At 33.3% G+C, this 18,380-nt stretch overlaps 3 protein-coding genes across 8 annotated transcripts; 1 reads left to right on the top strand and 2 right to left on the bottom strand.

The window, feature by feature from the left end:
• The first annotated feature begins 4,065 nt into the window (after positions 1-4,065).
• LOC145011411 (CDP-diacylglycerol--glycerol-3-phosphate 3-phosphatidyltransferase 2-like) lies at positions 4,066-7,451 on the top strand. The gene is made up of 7 exons (XM_078970126.1): positions 4,066-4,701; positions 5,527-5,624; positions 5,709-5,759; positions 5,920-6,033; positions 6,510-6,566; positions 6,654-6,739; positions 7,004-7,451. The coding sequence occupies exons 1-7, from the start codon at positions 4,212-4,214 to the stop codon at positions 7,122-7,124; spliced, it is 1,017 nt and encodes a 338-aa protein (XP_078826252.1). The 5' UTR covers positions 4,066-4,211; the 3' UTR covers positions 7,125-7,451.
• Positions 7,452-8,314: 863 nt separating this feature from the next.
• On the bottom strand, positions 8,315-9,869 carry RDM1 (RNA-DIRECTED DNA METHYLATION 1). Of its 2 annotated transcripts, none has more exons than XM_078966621.1 (3): positions 9,731-9,869; positions 8,866-9,048; positions 8,315-8,793 (listed from the first exon to the last, which is right to left on the bottom strand). In XM_078966621.1, the coding sequence occupies exons 2-3, from the start codon at positions 9,029-9,031 to the stop codon at positions 8,435-8,437; spliced, it is 525 nt and encodes a 174-aa protein (XP_078822747.1). In that variant the 5' UTR covers positions 9,032-9,048; positions 9,731-9,869; the 3' UTR covers positions 8,315-8,434. The 2 variants fall into 2 exon arrangements, with proteins under 2 accessions (XP_078822747.1, XP_078822748.1); XM_078966622.1 differs by having other exon boundaries at positions 9,718-9,869.
• A 3,442-nt stretch (positions 9,870-13,311) lies between these two features.
• Positions 13,312-17,892, bottom strand: LOC145008655 (uncharacterized). Of its 5 annotated transcripts, none has more exons than XM_078967249.1 (8): positions 17,766-17,892; positions 15,415-16,603; positions 15,154-15,343; positions 14,883-14,986; positions 14,682-14,784; positions 14,296-14,600; positions 13,908-14,213; positions 13,312-13,834 (listed from the first exon to the last, which is right to left on the bottom strand). In XM_078967249.1, the coding sequence occupies exons 2-8, from the start codon at positions 16,588-16,590 to the stop codon at positions 13,496-13,498; spliced, it is 2,523 nt and encodes an 840-aa protein (XP_078823375.1). In that variant the 5' UTR covers positions 16,591-16,603; positions 17,766-17,892; the 3' UTR covers positions 13,312-13,495. The 5 variants fall into 5 exon arrangements, with proteins under 5 accessions (XP_078823375.1, XP_078823373.1, XP_078823376.1 ...); XM_078967247.1 differs by having other exon boundaries at positions 15,415-16,609; positions 17,766-17,884; XM_078967250.1 differs by having other exon boundaries at positions 17,753-17,880.
• Positions 17,893-18,380: the final 488 nt, after the last annotated feature.

An 18,380-nucleotide genomic window follows, 5' to 3' on the forward strand; every position in this document is an offset into this window, starting at 1 on the left:
TTTAAATCTCCATTTCAAAGTACTCATGAACATTGCAGTGGACCATTGCTTTGTTTAAAACTCTTTATACAATCTACAATCTAGTTCATGACAGTCTTAATTCACTACTTACTTCCAAAAGTATGATTGACTGTGGAGTTTTGAATAATCGAATTATTCGGGAAGTAAACATGCAAAATGAAACACAATAATAAACAACTGAAACACAATAATATTCTTAACTACTATCTAATGAGTTCTACCTGGATTTCCCTAATAACGACTGACCATGCTCAAAGTAAAAGCCACATTAGGACGAGTCTTACTCAGTTTGTTATATTTTCAAAAGCCACAATAGATCCAATGCCACTCATTTCTGCTATATTTGCATCAGTACCCAGACTCTGAGTCTTACTCAGTTTGGTATTACTCTGTATAGGCAGTTCTCCTTTCTTGGAATTTTCCATACTAAAGCATTTCAACACCTTTTCCAAGTATGTACTTTGACTAAGTCCAATTAGTCTTTTACTCCCGTCTCTCAAAATCCTTATCCCCTGAATATAAGCATCCTCTCCTAGGTCCTTCATAGCAAAACACTTCCAAGCCAAGACTAACCTCTTGCAATGATAGTCTAGTGATACTCTAGTGAAGAACATGTGATGTATGTAATATAGATGGTGTGTATGATGTATGTGTAGTATGTGATGCATGAGATGTATGTGATGATTTGCTATGTGTGTTTTCCTAATATTATACTTATGGTTGACTCACTTAGCATTTGTTGATACCTGTTTCTTTGCTTGATGTTGCCTTGCATTGGTACAAGTAGCAAACATTTGATGGCTTAGTGAGGATGGGGGATTTGGGTAGTTACATTCCCTTTTATGTCTTAGTATTGATACCATTTAGACATGTCGTGGAGTTTTCATAATACCTGTTTTTGAGAACTTGTTTTTGATTTGGTTTATGAACTTTATTTTGATGAATGATGTTTTTGAAAATAAAAGTAACATTGGTGATGTTTTCTTTAAACTTTAAATAAGACTTACACTAACGTATTATGTTAAATAAATGTTTTAAAAATAAAAAATGGGTGAAAAATCACGATGTTACATGTAGGATCAGAGTAGCACAACGAACGCATGTGAGTTTTTAACTCATTAGTAAGATAGTATTATATAATCCTATATCGGAATGAGAATATATTATTGAGGCGAAGTCCTCTATAGAAGGTAAGTGTTAATTAATGGATCAATGTAAACCGATTCATGTTTTGATTGTTGAATTGTTTTTCAATATGTACTATGTAGTGATTAAGTCCAAGATAGATTGTTATTGATTACTTGATAGGTGTCTTTTAAATACTTTGAGAACTTAACCACCTTATTGCTATAGAATGAATTAGTGTGATTGAGAACATATATGAGGTGATTGTTGATAAAAGTTATAGTAAAAAAAGAAAATTTTATTGATTAAATAATGATATGGAAGGAGGAATGAATTCCATAACAGTGTGAGAATAGGTAGTGTTACCGGATAAGTGAGAAAATAAATGGTTACCAACCTTTAAGGTTAGTACTCATAAGAATCTTGTTGTAAATCGAGAGAATGAAGTATTAAGATGAAATCTTAAGGAAAGTGTGACGCTCATAATTCCGGGCTAGACATTCAGAGTATAATAATTATTATTATACATGTAATCAAATAAATACAATCATTGAATTGGGTAATCATGATTTGTACACATTACAAGCTAATAAATAATTATCGCATGCACGATATGTAAACAACTATTATTAGTGTATAATATTTGTAGAAAACTTTAATATAAAATTTATCGTTAGATGATAAAATAAACATTAAAAATAAACCTTAATATATATATATATATATATATATATATATATATATATATATATATATTACACGCACACGCATGAGGTTATACTTTTTTTTTAGATTAATTATAGTTTTGGTCCATGTGGTATAGATACGCGAATATACAAGTTTAGTCATTGTTTTGGAAAATTGACACCACTAATTTCATGGTTGTCAAATACATCAACAATGATGTGTCCTATTTGTTATGTTTAGTGTCAGTATAAGTCCGTTAAGTACACATGAAAAGACCATTGCTATGGACTAAATGTATAAAAGATATAATCTAGATGGATTATATCTTTAAATTGTTCCAACATTTAAAATAAGAAGAAACAACTCATCTCTTTGCTCCATCAACGCCCTTTCTCATTGCTATTCTCTTGCCTCTTTTCTGTTTCCCCCTAATCAACATTTTTAGTCTACACCACATAGTGATGTCGACCTACCCACAACTCCAATTTTGGTTACCATCACATCTGATGGGTTTATTAGGTTACAACAAAATGTTCAATGTGGAAAATCACTTAACAATTAAGAAAATGACACACACAACCTAAGAAGATCTATGTCTTTCACTTTGAAGCAACATACTTTGAATAACAAAATCTAATATAAACCATAACAATTTTGAAAACTAGAAGGTAAGGTTAAGGGTTTACATACCTCAAACTTGTTATAGCAAACAAGTTACTTCAATCTTTCCTTTGAAGAGCTTGGAAGCTAGCACCAAAAGGATGATGCCTCTAACGGCTCACACCTAAACCCTAAAACTAAAAGACAATTGAGGAGAGGTATAAATTTCGTCCATATGCTCCTTTGAAAGAGTCGCCATGAAATTTAATGCTCAAGGGGTCCTATATATAGTTTAGGTAACTTGCAGACAAAATCGAATATGAATTAATTAAATAATGAATTTAATTTCAATTCAAATATTTTCCTTATTAACACCTATGAGGCTTCTGGAAACCATAAAAGAGCTCTCAAAACCATCCACCATTGGATGGTTCTAGAATTGCCTCTTTTGTTCAACTATTGAACAATTACAATTCACCAATTTCACATTTAATTAATTTCAATTAACCATAAGTTAATTCCAAATTAACTCTGATTAATAATTAATCAACTCTAACTGGTGTCATATTAACTTATTAGCCACATAAACTAACAAATCAATTATTTTAACAGCTGATCTCATATTAATTTATTAATTAGATAATAAATTACCAAATCGACTATCTAATTCCAATTAATACATCAATCATATAGTATATTAACAAATCATTTCTTCATAATTTTCAATTAGTTTATTAATCATATAATAATCTAATAAATCATCCTCTCTTTACAAATATCATTTTAATCAAGTTCTAGTTATGATGACAACCTAAAAAGGATTTTACTTTCAACTAGAAGAAGATACCAATTTAGTTATGAGCTTAGACACCTTAATACAACAACATCACCATCATTCCTTGCATTACCATACTTGCTTCTACCATTGCATCCCTCACTAGATAAAAGTGTGTCACCGTCACTAATTCTACATTATGGTGGTAGATACGCCTACCATTGCATCCTCTACCTTTCCGAATGGTGGCCTCTCTCTCTCTCTCTCTCTCTCTCTCTCTCTCTCTCTCTCTCTCTCTCTCTCTCTCTCTCTCTCTCTCTCTCTCTCTCGGAAACTACTAGATCTACTATATATCTCTTGCCTCCTACTAAGAACGAGGAACAACTGTGGGTGGTGGTAATGAGGTTGACCAAAAACTGATGGTGGGTGGTGTGGTTGGACAAATATTGCAGAAAGTGGTTAGATTGGTCGGATATCGTTGTGATAGTGATGGTGTTAATTAGAAAAGAAAAGTGGTAGTTGTGGTATAGGGTGGGGCCTATTATTTAATAATAATCATAATTCTAAAAAAATCAAGTCGTATATGCAACTGAGACAAGGATCTAAACCGACGGATTTGTCAACCATAATGATCACCAGTGTCAAACTTTCAATACTAGTACTAAAACTACAGATCGTATATGCCACAGGGACCAAAACTGTAGTTACACCTGTTTTTGTGTGTTTATTTTAGTAAAATTAAAGTTAAAGCAAAGTAGAAACGAAAATACTTTTGAGAGTTGTACCCGGTGCTGTGTTGATGGTACATCGTGTAGAGAGAAACGAGATCTTTGAGTGACAGAGATGCTTTGCCGGGGAACGAGTGTTTGCAGACTCGAGACTTCAATCAGGAGGAGAGATATTAGCACCAAACTGCTAACGTAAGCCCCGTGAAAAAATTTCGTGCTAACATAAGCGACGGGTGCGCATCCTATTTAATCTTCCCTCTCACCCACACATCACCATGCCCTTCACCCTCCTCAAACTCACCACCGTATCTTCTATTCCCCTCCACCACCGGCGTCAATACTGGTGGCTAGGTCGCGCAATCGCCACCGGGAGGTCTACGACGCCACCTCCGATGTGCTCGAGCTGGTGGAGGACAACAACCTGTGCGACCCCAGCGCACGATAATAATAGCAACGATAATAACAGTAATAACAGACTAGGGTTTCGTGGTCAGAAAAATTTGAGATATACGTCCAAAGATAAAGGAGGAGGAAACGCATTTAACGGTGGTAGAGTGAGTATGGGATCCGTAAACAATGATAACAGAGATGACAAACGGGCAACGGAGAACGACCGCGGCTCCGGTGTCACGTCTACATTGTCGTCGGACAACCACCGCCACCTAAAATCGGCGCCGTCTAAACAGAATCCGTCGACTAAATTGCTCACGTTGCCTACGATCTTAACAATCGGACGCGTTGCGGCGATTCCTGTTATCGTTTGCAGTACGTCCTCCCTCACCTATCTCTGAATGTTTATGAATTTTAACATTGCAGAACATCACAATTTCTGCTCAAAGATCGATGGATTTTAAGATGTTTCATATAATTGTGGACAAGTTGTGAACGTTGTTTGATATATGCAATTAGATAAATTCATGGATACGGAAAATGTCATAGATGCGAGGAAATGAGGCGAACTGGATGGAGATCTTTTGGTTTCTTTTAAGATTCATACGTTAAGTAATTGATTTGTTTCTACACATTTGTTCTTTTAGGCTCCTTTTGGCTTGATTCAAGCACGATATATTGTGAAATTTAATTTCACATGCTGCTAAGATTTCATAATGTATGTAGTCTGTACTTGGATTTTTTTACTCTAGTTTTATGCCATTTGGATCCAATTTGTGATATGAACTATATATCTAGACTCTAGAGAACCTATCGTGCTTGCTTAGGGAAGCCACTTTTCTGTTTCTCCCTGTTTTCTACACATAAATGAAAATGCTGTAACAGCTTAATGTATAAGATGAAAATGGTTTAAGCTGCAGCATTTGGTAATGGTTTCTTTGAGTTGTTGTTTATTAGACATGCTAATCAATGAAACTTATGAATGTCAGAAGAAGCTACCTTCTGCACCTAATCTTCATATGGATGCATACTGTGAGTTTGTGACTTCCTTATAGCTGCTTTCCCTGCTCTTATCATTGAAACTGACATGAATTCACATCTAGAATTTTGTTCATTATGGTGGATGATTCAATTATCCCTGTTGCATGTATTGCACACTACAGTTTGATGATACTAACATGCCCCTTTTGAATTTCATAGCTTTTTATATGAATAGTCGGCTGGGGACAACTGCCACCACAGGCATCTTCATTGCTGCAGCAATTACAGATTGGCTTGATGGATATCTTGCACGAAAAGTATGCATTTTTCTTTTAAATATTAGAGAAAGATCCAACAAACTTCTGTCTGTAAATTAATTTCTCTCCTTCGATTCATTTTAGATGAACTTAGGAACTGCCTTTGGTGCATTTTTAGACCCTGTGGCTGATAAGGTACTTCCTTTTTTACTCAATTGTATCTTTCAACTTAAAAAATCTATATTCATTTTCTTTGTTGTTCCCTTTCAATAAAGTAGTATCTTTTGTTCTTTTTTTTTTTTTTCTCTTTCAGTCATCTTATCTTGTTTTGATTGTTTAATATTATTTGGTGCAGCTTATGGTGGCTACTACCTTGGTGTTGTTATGTACAAAACCTCCGGAAGCTTCTATGCTTGGAGAATTGCCTTGGTTATTAACTGTGCCATCAATTGCAGTAATTGGTAGAGAGGTATTTTTTTTTGAAATCATATTGTTCCTTCTTCTTCTAGAGGCTTCTAACCTTGAAGTGATATACACTATTAAATTTTCTCACAATTTTAATAATAATGAAGATGTTGACTAGAAAATGTGATATTTGAACATTATCTGAAAGCTACCAAACATAAAAATGGCAAAGCTGCCAAACTGGAATATGAAACATATATCTTGCTTCTGTCTTTTCTTTGAATTAATTGATGAGGCTTTTAGCATATTAAAGGAATTACGGGTTAGGCTATTATTCGTATGTCTACTGCCACTTTAGCACATGGCACATGTATTAATATGAGATGCCAATTTTTTTTAATTTCTTCCACTATATATATAATATATTCTTCATTAGGCATATAAATAAATCATTTCCATCATGTAATTCACGTTTATATAAACTTTGGTTGTTTGCATTTGACTTTTTACATTTGATCTTTTATTTATTTACTACTGCAGATAACGATGTCTGCAGTTAGAGAATGGGCTGCTTCTCAGGGTAGTAAACTTTCTGAGGTATATTTAATTAATTAACTAATTAATTTATTATTATTATTATTATTGTTATTCCTAATATCCTGGAAAATAATGAATAATGTTCAGGCTGTTGCTGTAAATAATTTGGGGAAATGGAAAACAGCGACACAGATGACTTCATTAACCATTCTTCTCATAATTAGAGATCCCAGGTTTGTATATAAATCATTTATAAAAATATATTTTAATATTTAAATAAAGGGTTAGTGTCATAAATAGGCAACAAACTATTTCTTCATTTATTTATTTTCCAACAAAAAACGACATTGTATTAAATAAAAAAAAGCAGTATAAGAAGTTAAACAACTGACACGTTTTGTTTCTGTTGCTTACTTTCTAATAGTACTTTTTTAAAACAATGGTGTTTTATGAAAAAATAATAAATTATTATTTCTTTTTTCTAAAAAAAAATGCAGTTTTACGGAGGTAGGGTTTCTGGGAGCAAGTGGTGTTGGTTTACTTTACGTATCGGCTGGGCTAGCTTTATGGTCACTGGTTGTGTATATGAAGAAGATATTGAAAGTATTAATTTCTTAAAAAAAAAAAAAAAAAAAAACAAACAGCTGCTTCAGACTACTGGACACCTCTCATGAAAGCTCTGCTGCTGTTTTATTTTTTTCCTTCTTATTCTCTTTATGCACTTGTGTTCTATATGGTATGATATGATATGTTATTATTATATACAAGCTTCCTTAGGTAGCAGAGTTGAGATGTCAATTTGTTGTCTGTTCTGTCCTCATGTTGATGTTTTTGTTCTACCGAGGAAAACAACCTAGTATAAAAATCAATAATATTTTTTTTGTCAAATCCGGGAGATTCTCCCTTGATACTACAATACATATATATTATATTTTTTATATGCCATGATGACTTATGAGACGCAATTTGATGTAATGTTTACTACTTGTGAATTCATATTCTATTAGCATTTATATTCCCTGGTGTAGAAATTAGTGAAAGGCTGTTTATCTTCAGAGATGTGTTTTAATTTTTGGGTTTAATTGTGTAAATGACACAATATTTTGACCAGTTTTTGGATAATACCTAAACCAAAACACTTGTCTAACTTTTCGTTTTAACCGGGTTATAAGTTTTCATCTATTGCGGTTTTTTTTAATGTTTTTTTAAAATGTGAACAACATTTTCTGTTTACATAATAGATGCAACATTTGACATTTTTTTGGATAAGACTTTAGGGAATCCATAAAATCTTAATTTTTAAAATCTGACATAAATTTTTAAGATTTAAATTTTTATGAGGTCTGAGAGGAGTAAGAGAAAAAAGGGAGGTGGGTGTGTGAAATAGAAAGGAAGAAGAAAAAAATATTTGTTGAATTTTTGATAAGGTACAACTCTTAAAAATTAAGAGGAAATAACAAACAGTAATGTGTTTCTTTCAACAATCTCAACCGAAGCACCGACCTAAGTTTTTGTTTTTCAAGGTTCTATCCGCTAAAAATGTTTTTTTTGTTTCTTTTTTGTTTGGCTGAAAAAAGTGATCAAAATATCGAAACCAATAAACCCAGGTATAAAGACGATAAAGATTGTAAAAGGATCTTTCAAATCTTGTTCAAAAAATGATGAAAACGTTTTTATACAATTAAACACAATTTCTACAATATGATATGCAATTGCAATTTGCAAACGTTACGTATACAAGTCTTGTAACATCATATAAAATTTTTTGAAACCAGAATCAACCATCATGTTACTGTAAAACACAAAAATGGGCAACCATAAACAGATTTCTTAAAAGCAAAGTCTAACATCATCATCATCATCATCATCATCATAGATTGATTCTAAAGTAAATCTGCAAACTAAGAAGCTAGAGAGTCTAGAGAGTGTCATAACTGGGGTAAAACGGAATCAATAAAAGTGTAGTACATAGGATCAGCTATCCATAATTTAGCAATAAACTGATGGGATGATGTCAGCCTATGAACTTCTTCAATGAGCCAGATGTTTGTTTCAGCTTTACATGGATGAATCATGGAGTCCAATCGCAGAGGATCACCATCTCTCATTTCATCCCATTCTTTCATTCGAATGTTGGTCAAGTAATGGAGTGGTTGCTGGTACATCTGTTTCATGGAATTGGCTAATCCCGTCCATGACTTGAATGGAATGATTGACCGATGTTGTGCCGGAATCGGAATCTCCTTCATGTATTCTTGATACATTTTTGCACTTTTTCTCAGTAATTCTGCATCCATCAAAAACATACATGATATGACATGACATATCAGCTTATAAGTTTTCAGAGAACAGAAATTACCTTCGGTTATTACTTTTTTGGCAGGAATTGGATTGATAAGTGTAGGCTCGATTTTTGGGCGCTTGGTAATAGAAACATTTTTGATTCCATTGGATGGAGAAGGTTTATCATCATCATCATCATCATCCGATGAAATATCTAGAGCATAAGGCACACTCCTCTTCATTGCCAATCACATGTAAGCTGGACAACAGAAAATAATTATAACTTACACAAAGAAACCATGGCTTCTTAACTTCCTGGTGTCAGGGCATAAATGAAGAAACATATGCGGGAACCAATAAATACAGAAATAAGGACTCCGATTTAACATCACGAAACCCAAAAATAAACCCTAATTTCACACAAGTCGTTTCTGAGAATTGGTGTTTGGAGCATTTAACTTCGAAATATGAAATCAGAATCAAAGCTCACTAAAATGCTCGAATTCTGTTTCGAAGCGATAAAATCGAAGTCCCCAAACATGCATCCATCTAGTGAACAGTGAATTACGACTCGCGAAGTTAGAAAAGAAAAAAGAAAAGGATTCAACAAGAATAAACGAAAAGATTATCATACGTATTTGGATTTCCACAGCAAAATCACTCCATCTTTTCAAAGATTACAACCGAGTTTTTGTTTCCGGTGTAATGTATAATAACTGATGTCCTCGCAGCGTTCATCGCTCAGAATATATGTAAATTCGTAAGAAGAAGTATAAAGAAACAGATGTATAGCATAAAACTAGGTTTAAATTAGGTGGAACTAGCGGCCGTATCAAAACAAACATCTTTGAGAAGAAAACACACACCTAAAACAAGCGAAATTCGAGAGAGTGAAATGAAATTGAAATGGAGAGAGAAGAGTTCATACACATTTGACTTACAGGGAATCCTTTGTCAGTGAGCTCCGAATCCTGGAAATTTGTCGCTGTAATTTTTAGTACCGTTACATCCAATTCAAAGCTCCATTGTAGAGAGAGAGAGAGAGAGAGAGAGAGAGAGAGAGGGAGTGTATGTGTATGTGTGTGCGTGTCGTGAAGAGAAAAGGGGAAACTTAAATGGTGACCCGATCAAACCTTCTGGATCTTTACTAACCCGGCTTTTGAAAAAAAATCATTGAATTTTCAAGCTTTTATCTAAAAATTCATTGTTTTATTTTTGTTTTTTCAAATAAACCATTAAGATTTCTAATAAATTTCAGAAAAATCATTGGTAATTATTTTTCTTCAAGAACCATCCTTAAAAAAACATGTTTTTTTAATACAACATAATTTCCATAGATCATAGTTTGTTAACTACTAGGTAATGAAAATGTTTCAATTTTGATTAAAATAAAAAACAAACTGAAATTTTCGGCTTTATATTTTTGAAATTACTAAACCATCAATTTGTCGGTATTGTTTCTTGTTTTCATGGAAAAAAATTGTTTGGTTGTAAGGTTCTATCATTAACAAACTCTCAATATCATGTTTAATGTTTAAACTTTAATATACAACATAAATATCTTTAGAAACTATTATAGCATATTTTCATATCAAACTTATTGACGGTTAACAGAGTCTGCGAGAAAGCAAAAAACTAAAATTGTAAAAAAGACCCGAAACCTTACCAAAAAAACCAAACATAAATTTTGAATTTGAAAAGATCAAACCATCTCTAACATTTTCATTTTTGTTTTTTTTTTTTTAAATCATTTATTTTGTTTCATATATCAAGGAATTCACATATATATCTCACACTAGTTTCATTTTGCAAAATAAGCATAATTCATAAATCATTTTGCAAAATGTTAAATTTCATATTTTTTTTCCAGTTATGTTACTTAAACCGGGTATCAAGTTATGTTATCGAGTGTTCATCTTAATTATATGCTTGGTCAATGTGATAGTTACTTAAACCGGCAGTCACTTGGTGATAGAACACCATCCTTTTTTTTTTCTTTTTTTGCAGAAATTTGATTTGCAAAAACTACATGTTTCGCAAAATAACTTTTATCTTAAAAGTATAATTTGTAAAAAGTTGAGTACTTTGCACATGTGTAACATGTTATTTTTAACATATTTTATAGAAACATTTATATTAAGTAAAATAACTAAGTGTAAAGTTTATGCATTCAAGAGATAAACAAAAAAGGAGAGAGAAAGGTCTTTATAAATTAAGTCTATAATATTTTTTTATTAACTTTGTAGTGGCATAATTATGTGAATAATCTAAAACCTTCTTTTGTATACGCAAGAGTTTCAAAAGATAGTAAGTAGTTTTATTAACTATAAGTCACCCAAAGTTGAAGATCGTAGGATTCTAATATTAAATCCACTCATTTGTAGGTGTTTAACCCCAAGTGATCACCACTAGGCTGCTTATTGGGGTTAAAACTTTTGAAAGTTTGTTTCGATTTCATTATATGTTTTCTTTATTTGTTTTACAATGCATCAAATCCCAACATGGATACCCAGATATGTTTGTTGAAACACAAGAAGATGAGTTGAAAGAGTAATCAATTGATTGATTAAAAACAGCCTTTGAAATTGCAGACAATAAGAAAGAAGTCAAATAAGATGGTATGGATTAAAGAAAAATGCTACATGGATCTAAGTCAAACCTTGTAAAGGCTGTTAATTCAAATTAGACAAAATTACAAAAATATCCCTGTGGTTTGCCAAAAGTCACAAAGGTAGTCCCTGCTAATTTTTTTTGATGCAAATGGTCCTTGTGGTTTGTAAAATTTGCAAAGTTGGCCCTTTTTGCTAACACCGTTAGTAAAACGCCGTTAGGGACTGAATCTGTAAGGGCATTTTCGTCTTTTCAAGTATAAAGGGACTGAATTCGTGACATTTAATAAACCACAGGGACCATTTTTGAAAATTCTTTGAAAAAATGAATTAATTTGCTGAAAGAAAGAGGATAGGTTCAAACTCACGACCTCCAACTTCCTTTATCACCAAAGCCTTAACCAGTTGAGCTGAATGCTCAGTTGGTTATTTGTTCCTAAAGCTAATATATATAATAATGAAACCGTTAATATTTAAATAATAAATAAATTAAAAAACATTTTTTTACCTAATTTTTTTTTAATAAAACAAAATGTATTTTAGTCGTATTATAAAAAAATATATTTTTACAAACAATTTTTATGTATTTATTTTATGTAAAATATATTTTTTATGTCTTTAAAATATACATTTTCGTATAAAAAATATGTTTTCGTAAAATATATTATTTTATGATTTTGAAATAATAATAATTAATACTACTCATTACATAAAAAATATATATAAGTTCTTTTGGGTCGCTAATTCTCAAATACGTATTTCATCTTATTTAACATACATATTTCATTTTATTTAAAATACGTATATCATCTTTATTAAATACATATAACCGAAAAATGGTTTTAAAAAAAAACCGATTGAACCAATCGTTTTGTAAAAACCGTTTTTATTCAGTCCCTAACGGTGCTAGTGGTGATGGTAGAGGTAGTGGTGGTTGTGGCAGTGGGCGGTGGTTGTGGGGGTAGGTGGTAGTGGTAGAAGCGGTGGTGGTGGTGGAGGGCGCAGGTGGCGGCGAAGGTGGTGATGGTGGTGGAAATAGAAGTGGTGGTGGTGATGATAGTGTTGGTGGTAGCAACGATAGTAGTGGGGTGGTAATGGAAGTGGCGACGAAGGTTATGGTTAGTGGTGGTTGTGGTGGCGACGACATCATTGGTGGTGGTTAGTGGTGGTGGCGATGGTAGTGGGTGGTAGCGGAGGTGGTGGTTAGTGTTGGTGAAGGTGGTTACGAGTAGTGACAGAGGGTTTTCATATTTAATGTTAAAGCCGAAACGGGTAATATAGAAATCTTTAACATTCTCACTTGAAGGAATTTTAATTCTCTTATCTTTTAGATGAAATTTAGTTTCCTTCAATGCAAGGAAAGTTGAACTCATTTAGGAATCCAATTCCTTCTTAAAACTTTAACCAAACATACTTCCAATTCCAACGGATTACAGCGAACCAAACGACCCCTAAATCCTCATGCAAAATATATCAACAGCATAAACATAAATTTAACAATAACAATAATTTCATTTTACTTTTTTTACAATCCTATTCAACTCCTCGCTAAATAGTTTATCTGTTTATTTTAATTAAATCAGTTTTAGCATTATCACCCACAAAACAACATAGGCTAAAATTCCTGAAATATTAAGAAAAAATCTAAAATACCAATGCACTTTTACTAAACTTGCTACCACATAATTAGTTAATACAAATAACATATATTAAATGACATTATACAACTTATAATCTTTACATCGCATGTTGCAATATTTATTGATTGCATAAATATTTTGTTGATGGATAGCATCGGAAGCTTTAGTTTTAACATCTCATTAGGTTGTGAGTTGTGTTGATCCATGTATGAACCTCAACAAATTTTCCATGTTCTTTTAAGCTTTCTGAAAATTGATCTCTCAAACATCCCATAAAAAAAAAATTCTTTAAAAACAAAATCACAAAACCATTACAGATTTTACACATTGAGATCCAGTTTGCTGAAAATCATATAACGTTACAATCAAATAAAACAAACCTCCAAAAACAACTAGTCATCAACATCTTACAAGATACCAAAAACCAGATATTCATTTTCTTCTCCACATAAACATGCTAACGTTTCTTTCGGCGCTTGCTGCTCTTATGATCACTCTCACTCTCACTCTCCGACTCAGACCCCGAACTAGAATCAGAACCGGAATCAGAATCAGAACCGGAACCGGAATCCGATTCCAACGCAGGCTTTTGTTGCATAATAAGACGAGGCATGTTCTTGAGATACTCCCTCAAATTCTCGGTAATCCCACCAAGCCCAATGGAAGTAAAAAAATTGATTGAAAACCTTGTGTTCTTGGGATTATCTCTCGGGAAAATGGACTCAAAATCCTCTTGCATCACCGGCTCACTCAACCGCTCGTTCAACAGCCGAATCCCAAGATGCTCAGACAGCTCCTGTAAGGAAAAGGGTAAAAAGGTAATTTTTTTATAAACTTAATTAAAAAGAAAAAAGTAAAAGTAAAAATACCTGGAAGAGGATCTTGATGAAGATTCTAGAAGAGGAAGTGGTGTCTTCTTCAGTGAGACGGATGTAAGCCAAGACATGCCAAGGCAAGGCGTCGGTCCCGAGGAGATGCGCGAAGAACTTCGCGACATTCCGGAGTTTGTTGGTCTCGAGGCGGTGGATCATGGAGTATTGCTGAACAAAACATTTTTCAAAATTTTCTTGATAGACTTTGTTGATCATGCAAAACCTTTGACCTAAAAGACCATAGTATCGAAGATATGTTCTCTCCTGACTACAGCATTCCAGTAGCATTATGCATAGCTCCATCTGTGAAAACCATAACTTAGACTTTTAGTTTAATTGTATCGAATTCGGAATGGAATGGAATGAATGATTCCATTCTTCTTACCTCCTGTCCGGGTTCGAGTTTGATTTTGAGGAGTTTATGACCGGCTTCTTCAAAGTCAACACTTGACATGATTGTTAGGTAGATTGTTCTTCGAAGATTGACAAGATTTGTTTCTGTTTCATCTCTGATTCTCATTTGCTCTTCATCTTCTTCTTCTTCTGAAGATTCATCTTCATCATCATCATCATCTGAATCCTCCCCACCACCTTCTTCTTCTTCTGAAGATTCGTCGCCAAGAATTGTTCTCTTCAGGTCTTCATACTTCTTTTCATTCTCAATGAAGTCAGGATCCATCTTGAATATATCTATGCACAACAAATACTGTTTATACCCAAACATTCATAACAGAAATTTCATTTTTAAATAAAAAATAATAATTTATGTACCTAGGGCAATTTCCGGATCGATTTTATCTAGAAGGGATACTTCATGTGTCAACTGATCTTCCAGCTCAACAAGATCCAACTCTGGACGTACAGCTGGATGCCCCTGTGTGTAGTAAAGTAAACATAACATGGTTGGAGATTAAAAATATTGTATATTGATTGTAATTTGTAAATAGTAACAAGACATGATAAGATTTTAACCTGAAACTTGGCCTTTCTTAATGCAAACAGACCTTCAATCAAGAACTGCACCCTTTTGTCTATCTCTCCCTCATGAAGAATCCCACGAAATCGCTCAAAGATTCCTGAATAATTTAGTACAAAGAGTGTTGAATATGTTAAATAATGTCAACAATGACAGATGAAAAGAACAATATGCTTCTACTTTTAGAAGACAAATAAGATTAAAAATATATATATATATATATATATATATATATATATATATATATATATATATATTAATACTCACCATGTAAGCCTCGGGGAGATAGATCCTGAAGAATTGATCCACATTCTGTAACAAAACCAACAGCAACCTCCACACTATCATCAGTTGGATTCTCCAGTAGAGTTGTGAGTAGTTCAAGAGCAATAAGCTCATGAACTACCTGTTGGTTGACCAAATGAGCTATAAACTTAACAGCAGCAAGTAATTGAGGCTGTGAAAACACCTGGTGTCAGTATTAACTATATCTCATAAAAGATGTCAGATAGATGAAACAATTCACACCTTGTCATTTCTCTTATATGCCCTTTGAAGCTGCAAGATAATCCTTCTGAGCAGAAGGTCACCAACTTCAGGGAATTTGGTGTTTACAACAGCAACCAGAGCTGCAAAAACGTCTGTAAAACCAGGAGATGCCATTTGAGACTTCATGCATGATCGACAAAACAGTCCTCTTCCTCTTATCAGATTTTCAGCAAACAGCTCTGGGATGATGTTTTTGATGTTTGTGGCGTTGACCTTGTTGACCAAACCATTTATACTCTTCCTTAATGCATCCCATGTCATTCTTTGATATTCCATACTGCTTTTATCTTGGAATTCACTCATCATACGAGCCAACTTGAATGGTGGAATATACACCCCTCCACTCTTTCCTAAATTAGTCATGCTTTCTTGCAAATCAGCTAGCTTTTGGAATCTTGGGCCTTCATCAGGTTTTTCTTCATCCCCTTTATGCTTTGACACATCATCATCATCAGTTCTTCTTCTATCTTTATGATCACCATTCCTCTTTCTGTCCCTTTTATAATCTTGTCTCCTGTCATCTTCATCATCATTCTTTTCATCTTTGTTCCTATTCCTTCTCCTTTTATATTTATCATCTTCATCATCACTCCTTCTATCCTTACCCTTTCTCCCTCTCTTCCTGATTTCACCACTTTCTTTATCACTCGTATCATCATACTTCCCTTTTCTACCACTTTTCCTGATCTCACCATCTTCTTCATCACTTATGTCCTCATTCTTTTTTCTGATTTCACCAACTTCTTCATCACTTCTTTTCTTGTCTGCATTCTTGTTTCTGTTGTTCTTATCATTTCCATCTTCATCATCACTCCTTATGTCCTTGCTCCTACCTCTTTTCCTCCTATCTTCATCATCATCACTCCTTCCTCTTCTCCTGTCATTATCATCTTCCTCATCCCTACCTTTATCTTTCTTTTTGTCTCTCCTTTTATCATTTTTATCTTCATTGTCACTCCATCCATCACTTCTCCTCCTCCTATCATCACCACGCCTCTTATCTCTTCTCCTCCTATCATTTGCATCTTCTTCATCACTCTTATTGTTGAGGAGCCTCCTCCTATCTTGACTGTCTCTTTCACTCCTGTATCTATCATCATCTCTTCTTCTCTTATATTTATCATCTTCATCTCTGTCCCTTTGTCGCTCCATCATTGAATCAGCTTACCTGTTACTTAAACAATGCCAGAAAGTCATTCAGTGCACAGTAAGTAAGGACTGCATTGTATAAGAATTTATTGTTACCACTTTAATTATTTTTAAAAGTATTAAGTGATTAGCAATTTAGCATTAAGATACATGTATCATGTATGAATACTAAACCAAAACAACACATTCAAAGAATATGCAGCTAATAACATATAAATCTTTATATGGCTAAGGATCTGAATTTTTAAGAGATTTGTATTTCTAAGAGGGTCTGAATTTTTAACATGCTGTTTTGTTTGGTTGGGACATCTGAATTGTTGTGCTGAATTATTAAAATGACCATTTTACCCTTCTGTTTTATTTTTTATTGAATTCAACTGTTTATTTAGAAAATAACTTAATAAATTTCTTAAATATGTATTAAAAAATATATATATATAAACACCATATAAAATCCAAAGCAAATGGCACACTCCTCTTCATTGCCAATCACATGTAAACTGGACAACAGAAAATAATTATAACTTACACAAAGAAACCATAGCTTCTTAACTTCCTGGTGTCAGGGCATAAATGAAGAAACATATGCGGGAACCAATAAATACAGAAATAAGGACTCCGATTTAACATCACGAAACCCAAAAATAAACCCTAATTTCACACAAGTCGTTTATGAGAATTGGTGTTTGGAGCTTCTAACTTCGAAATATGAAATCAAGATCAAAGCTCATTAAAATGCTCGAATTCTGTTTCGAAGCGATAAAATCGAAGTCCCCAAACATGCATCCATCTAGTGAACAGTGAATTACGACTCGCGAAGTACTAATTAGAAAAGAAAAGGATTCAACAAGAATAAACGAAAAGATTATAATACGTATTTGGATTTCCACAGCAAAATCACCCCATCTTATCAAAGGATACAACCTAGTTTTTGTTTCCGGTGTAATGTATAATAACTGATGTCCTCGCAGCGTTCATCGCTCAGAATATATGTGAATTCGTAAGAAGAAGTATAAAGAAACATATGTATAGCATAAAACTAGGTTTAAATTAGGTGAAACTAGCGGCCGTATCAAAACAAACATCTTTGAGAAGAAAACACACACCTAAAACAAGCGAAATTCGAGAGACTGAAATGAAATTGAAATGGAGAGAGAAGAGTTCATACACATTTGACTTACAGGGAATCCATTGTTAGTGAGCTCCGAATCCTGGAGATCTGTGATTGATTTTTCGCCTTTTTCCCGAGTTTTTATATAAATTCGAAAGGGAAGGAAAGGGAGGTGAAAATTTTGACAAAAATAAATGGAGGTGAAAGAAAATCTACGAATTAAGGAAGTGAAAATTTTTAGTTGTCAGATAGGGGTGTAAGTGAGCCGAGCTACTCGTGAGCTACTCGGGATCGACTCGTTAAAAGCTCGACTCGAGATCGAATTAAACGAGCCCGAGCCGAGCTCGAGCCTAAATATGAGGCTCGTTTATTAAATGAGCTCGAGCCGAGCTTCAATTAATGGGCTCGCGAGCCTAAACGAGCTTAAACGAGCCTCTATATATATATATATATATATATATATATATATATATATATATATATATATATATATATATATATATATATATATATATATATATATATATATATATATATATATATATACACACACACACACATACATACATACATACACACACACACACACACACACATATATATATATATATATATATATATATATATATATATATATATGCACACACACATAGAGGCTCGTTTAGGCTCGATTAGGCTCGCGAGC

This window comes from Lactuca saligna, chromosome 8, assembly GCF_052625555.1.
Source record: "Lactuca saligna cultivar CGN05327 chromosome 8, ASM5262555v1, whole genome shotgun sequence".
Lineage (NCBI taxonomy): Eukaryota > Viridiplantae > Streptophyta > Magnoliopsida > Asterales > Asteraceae > Lactuca > Lactuca saligna.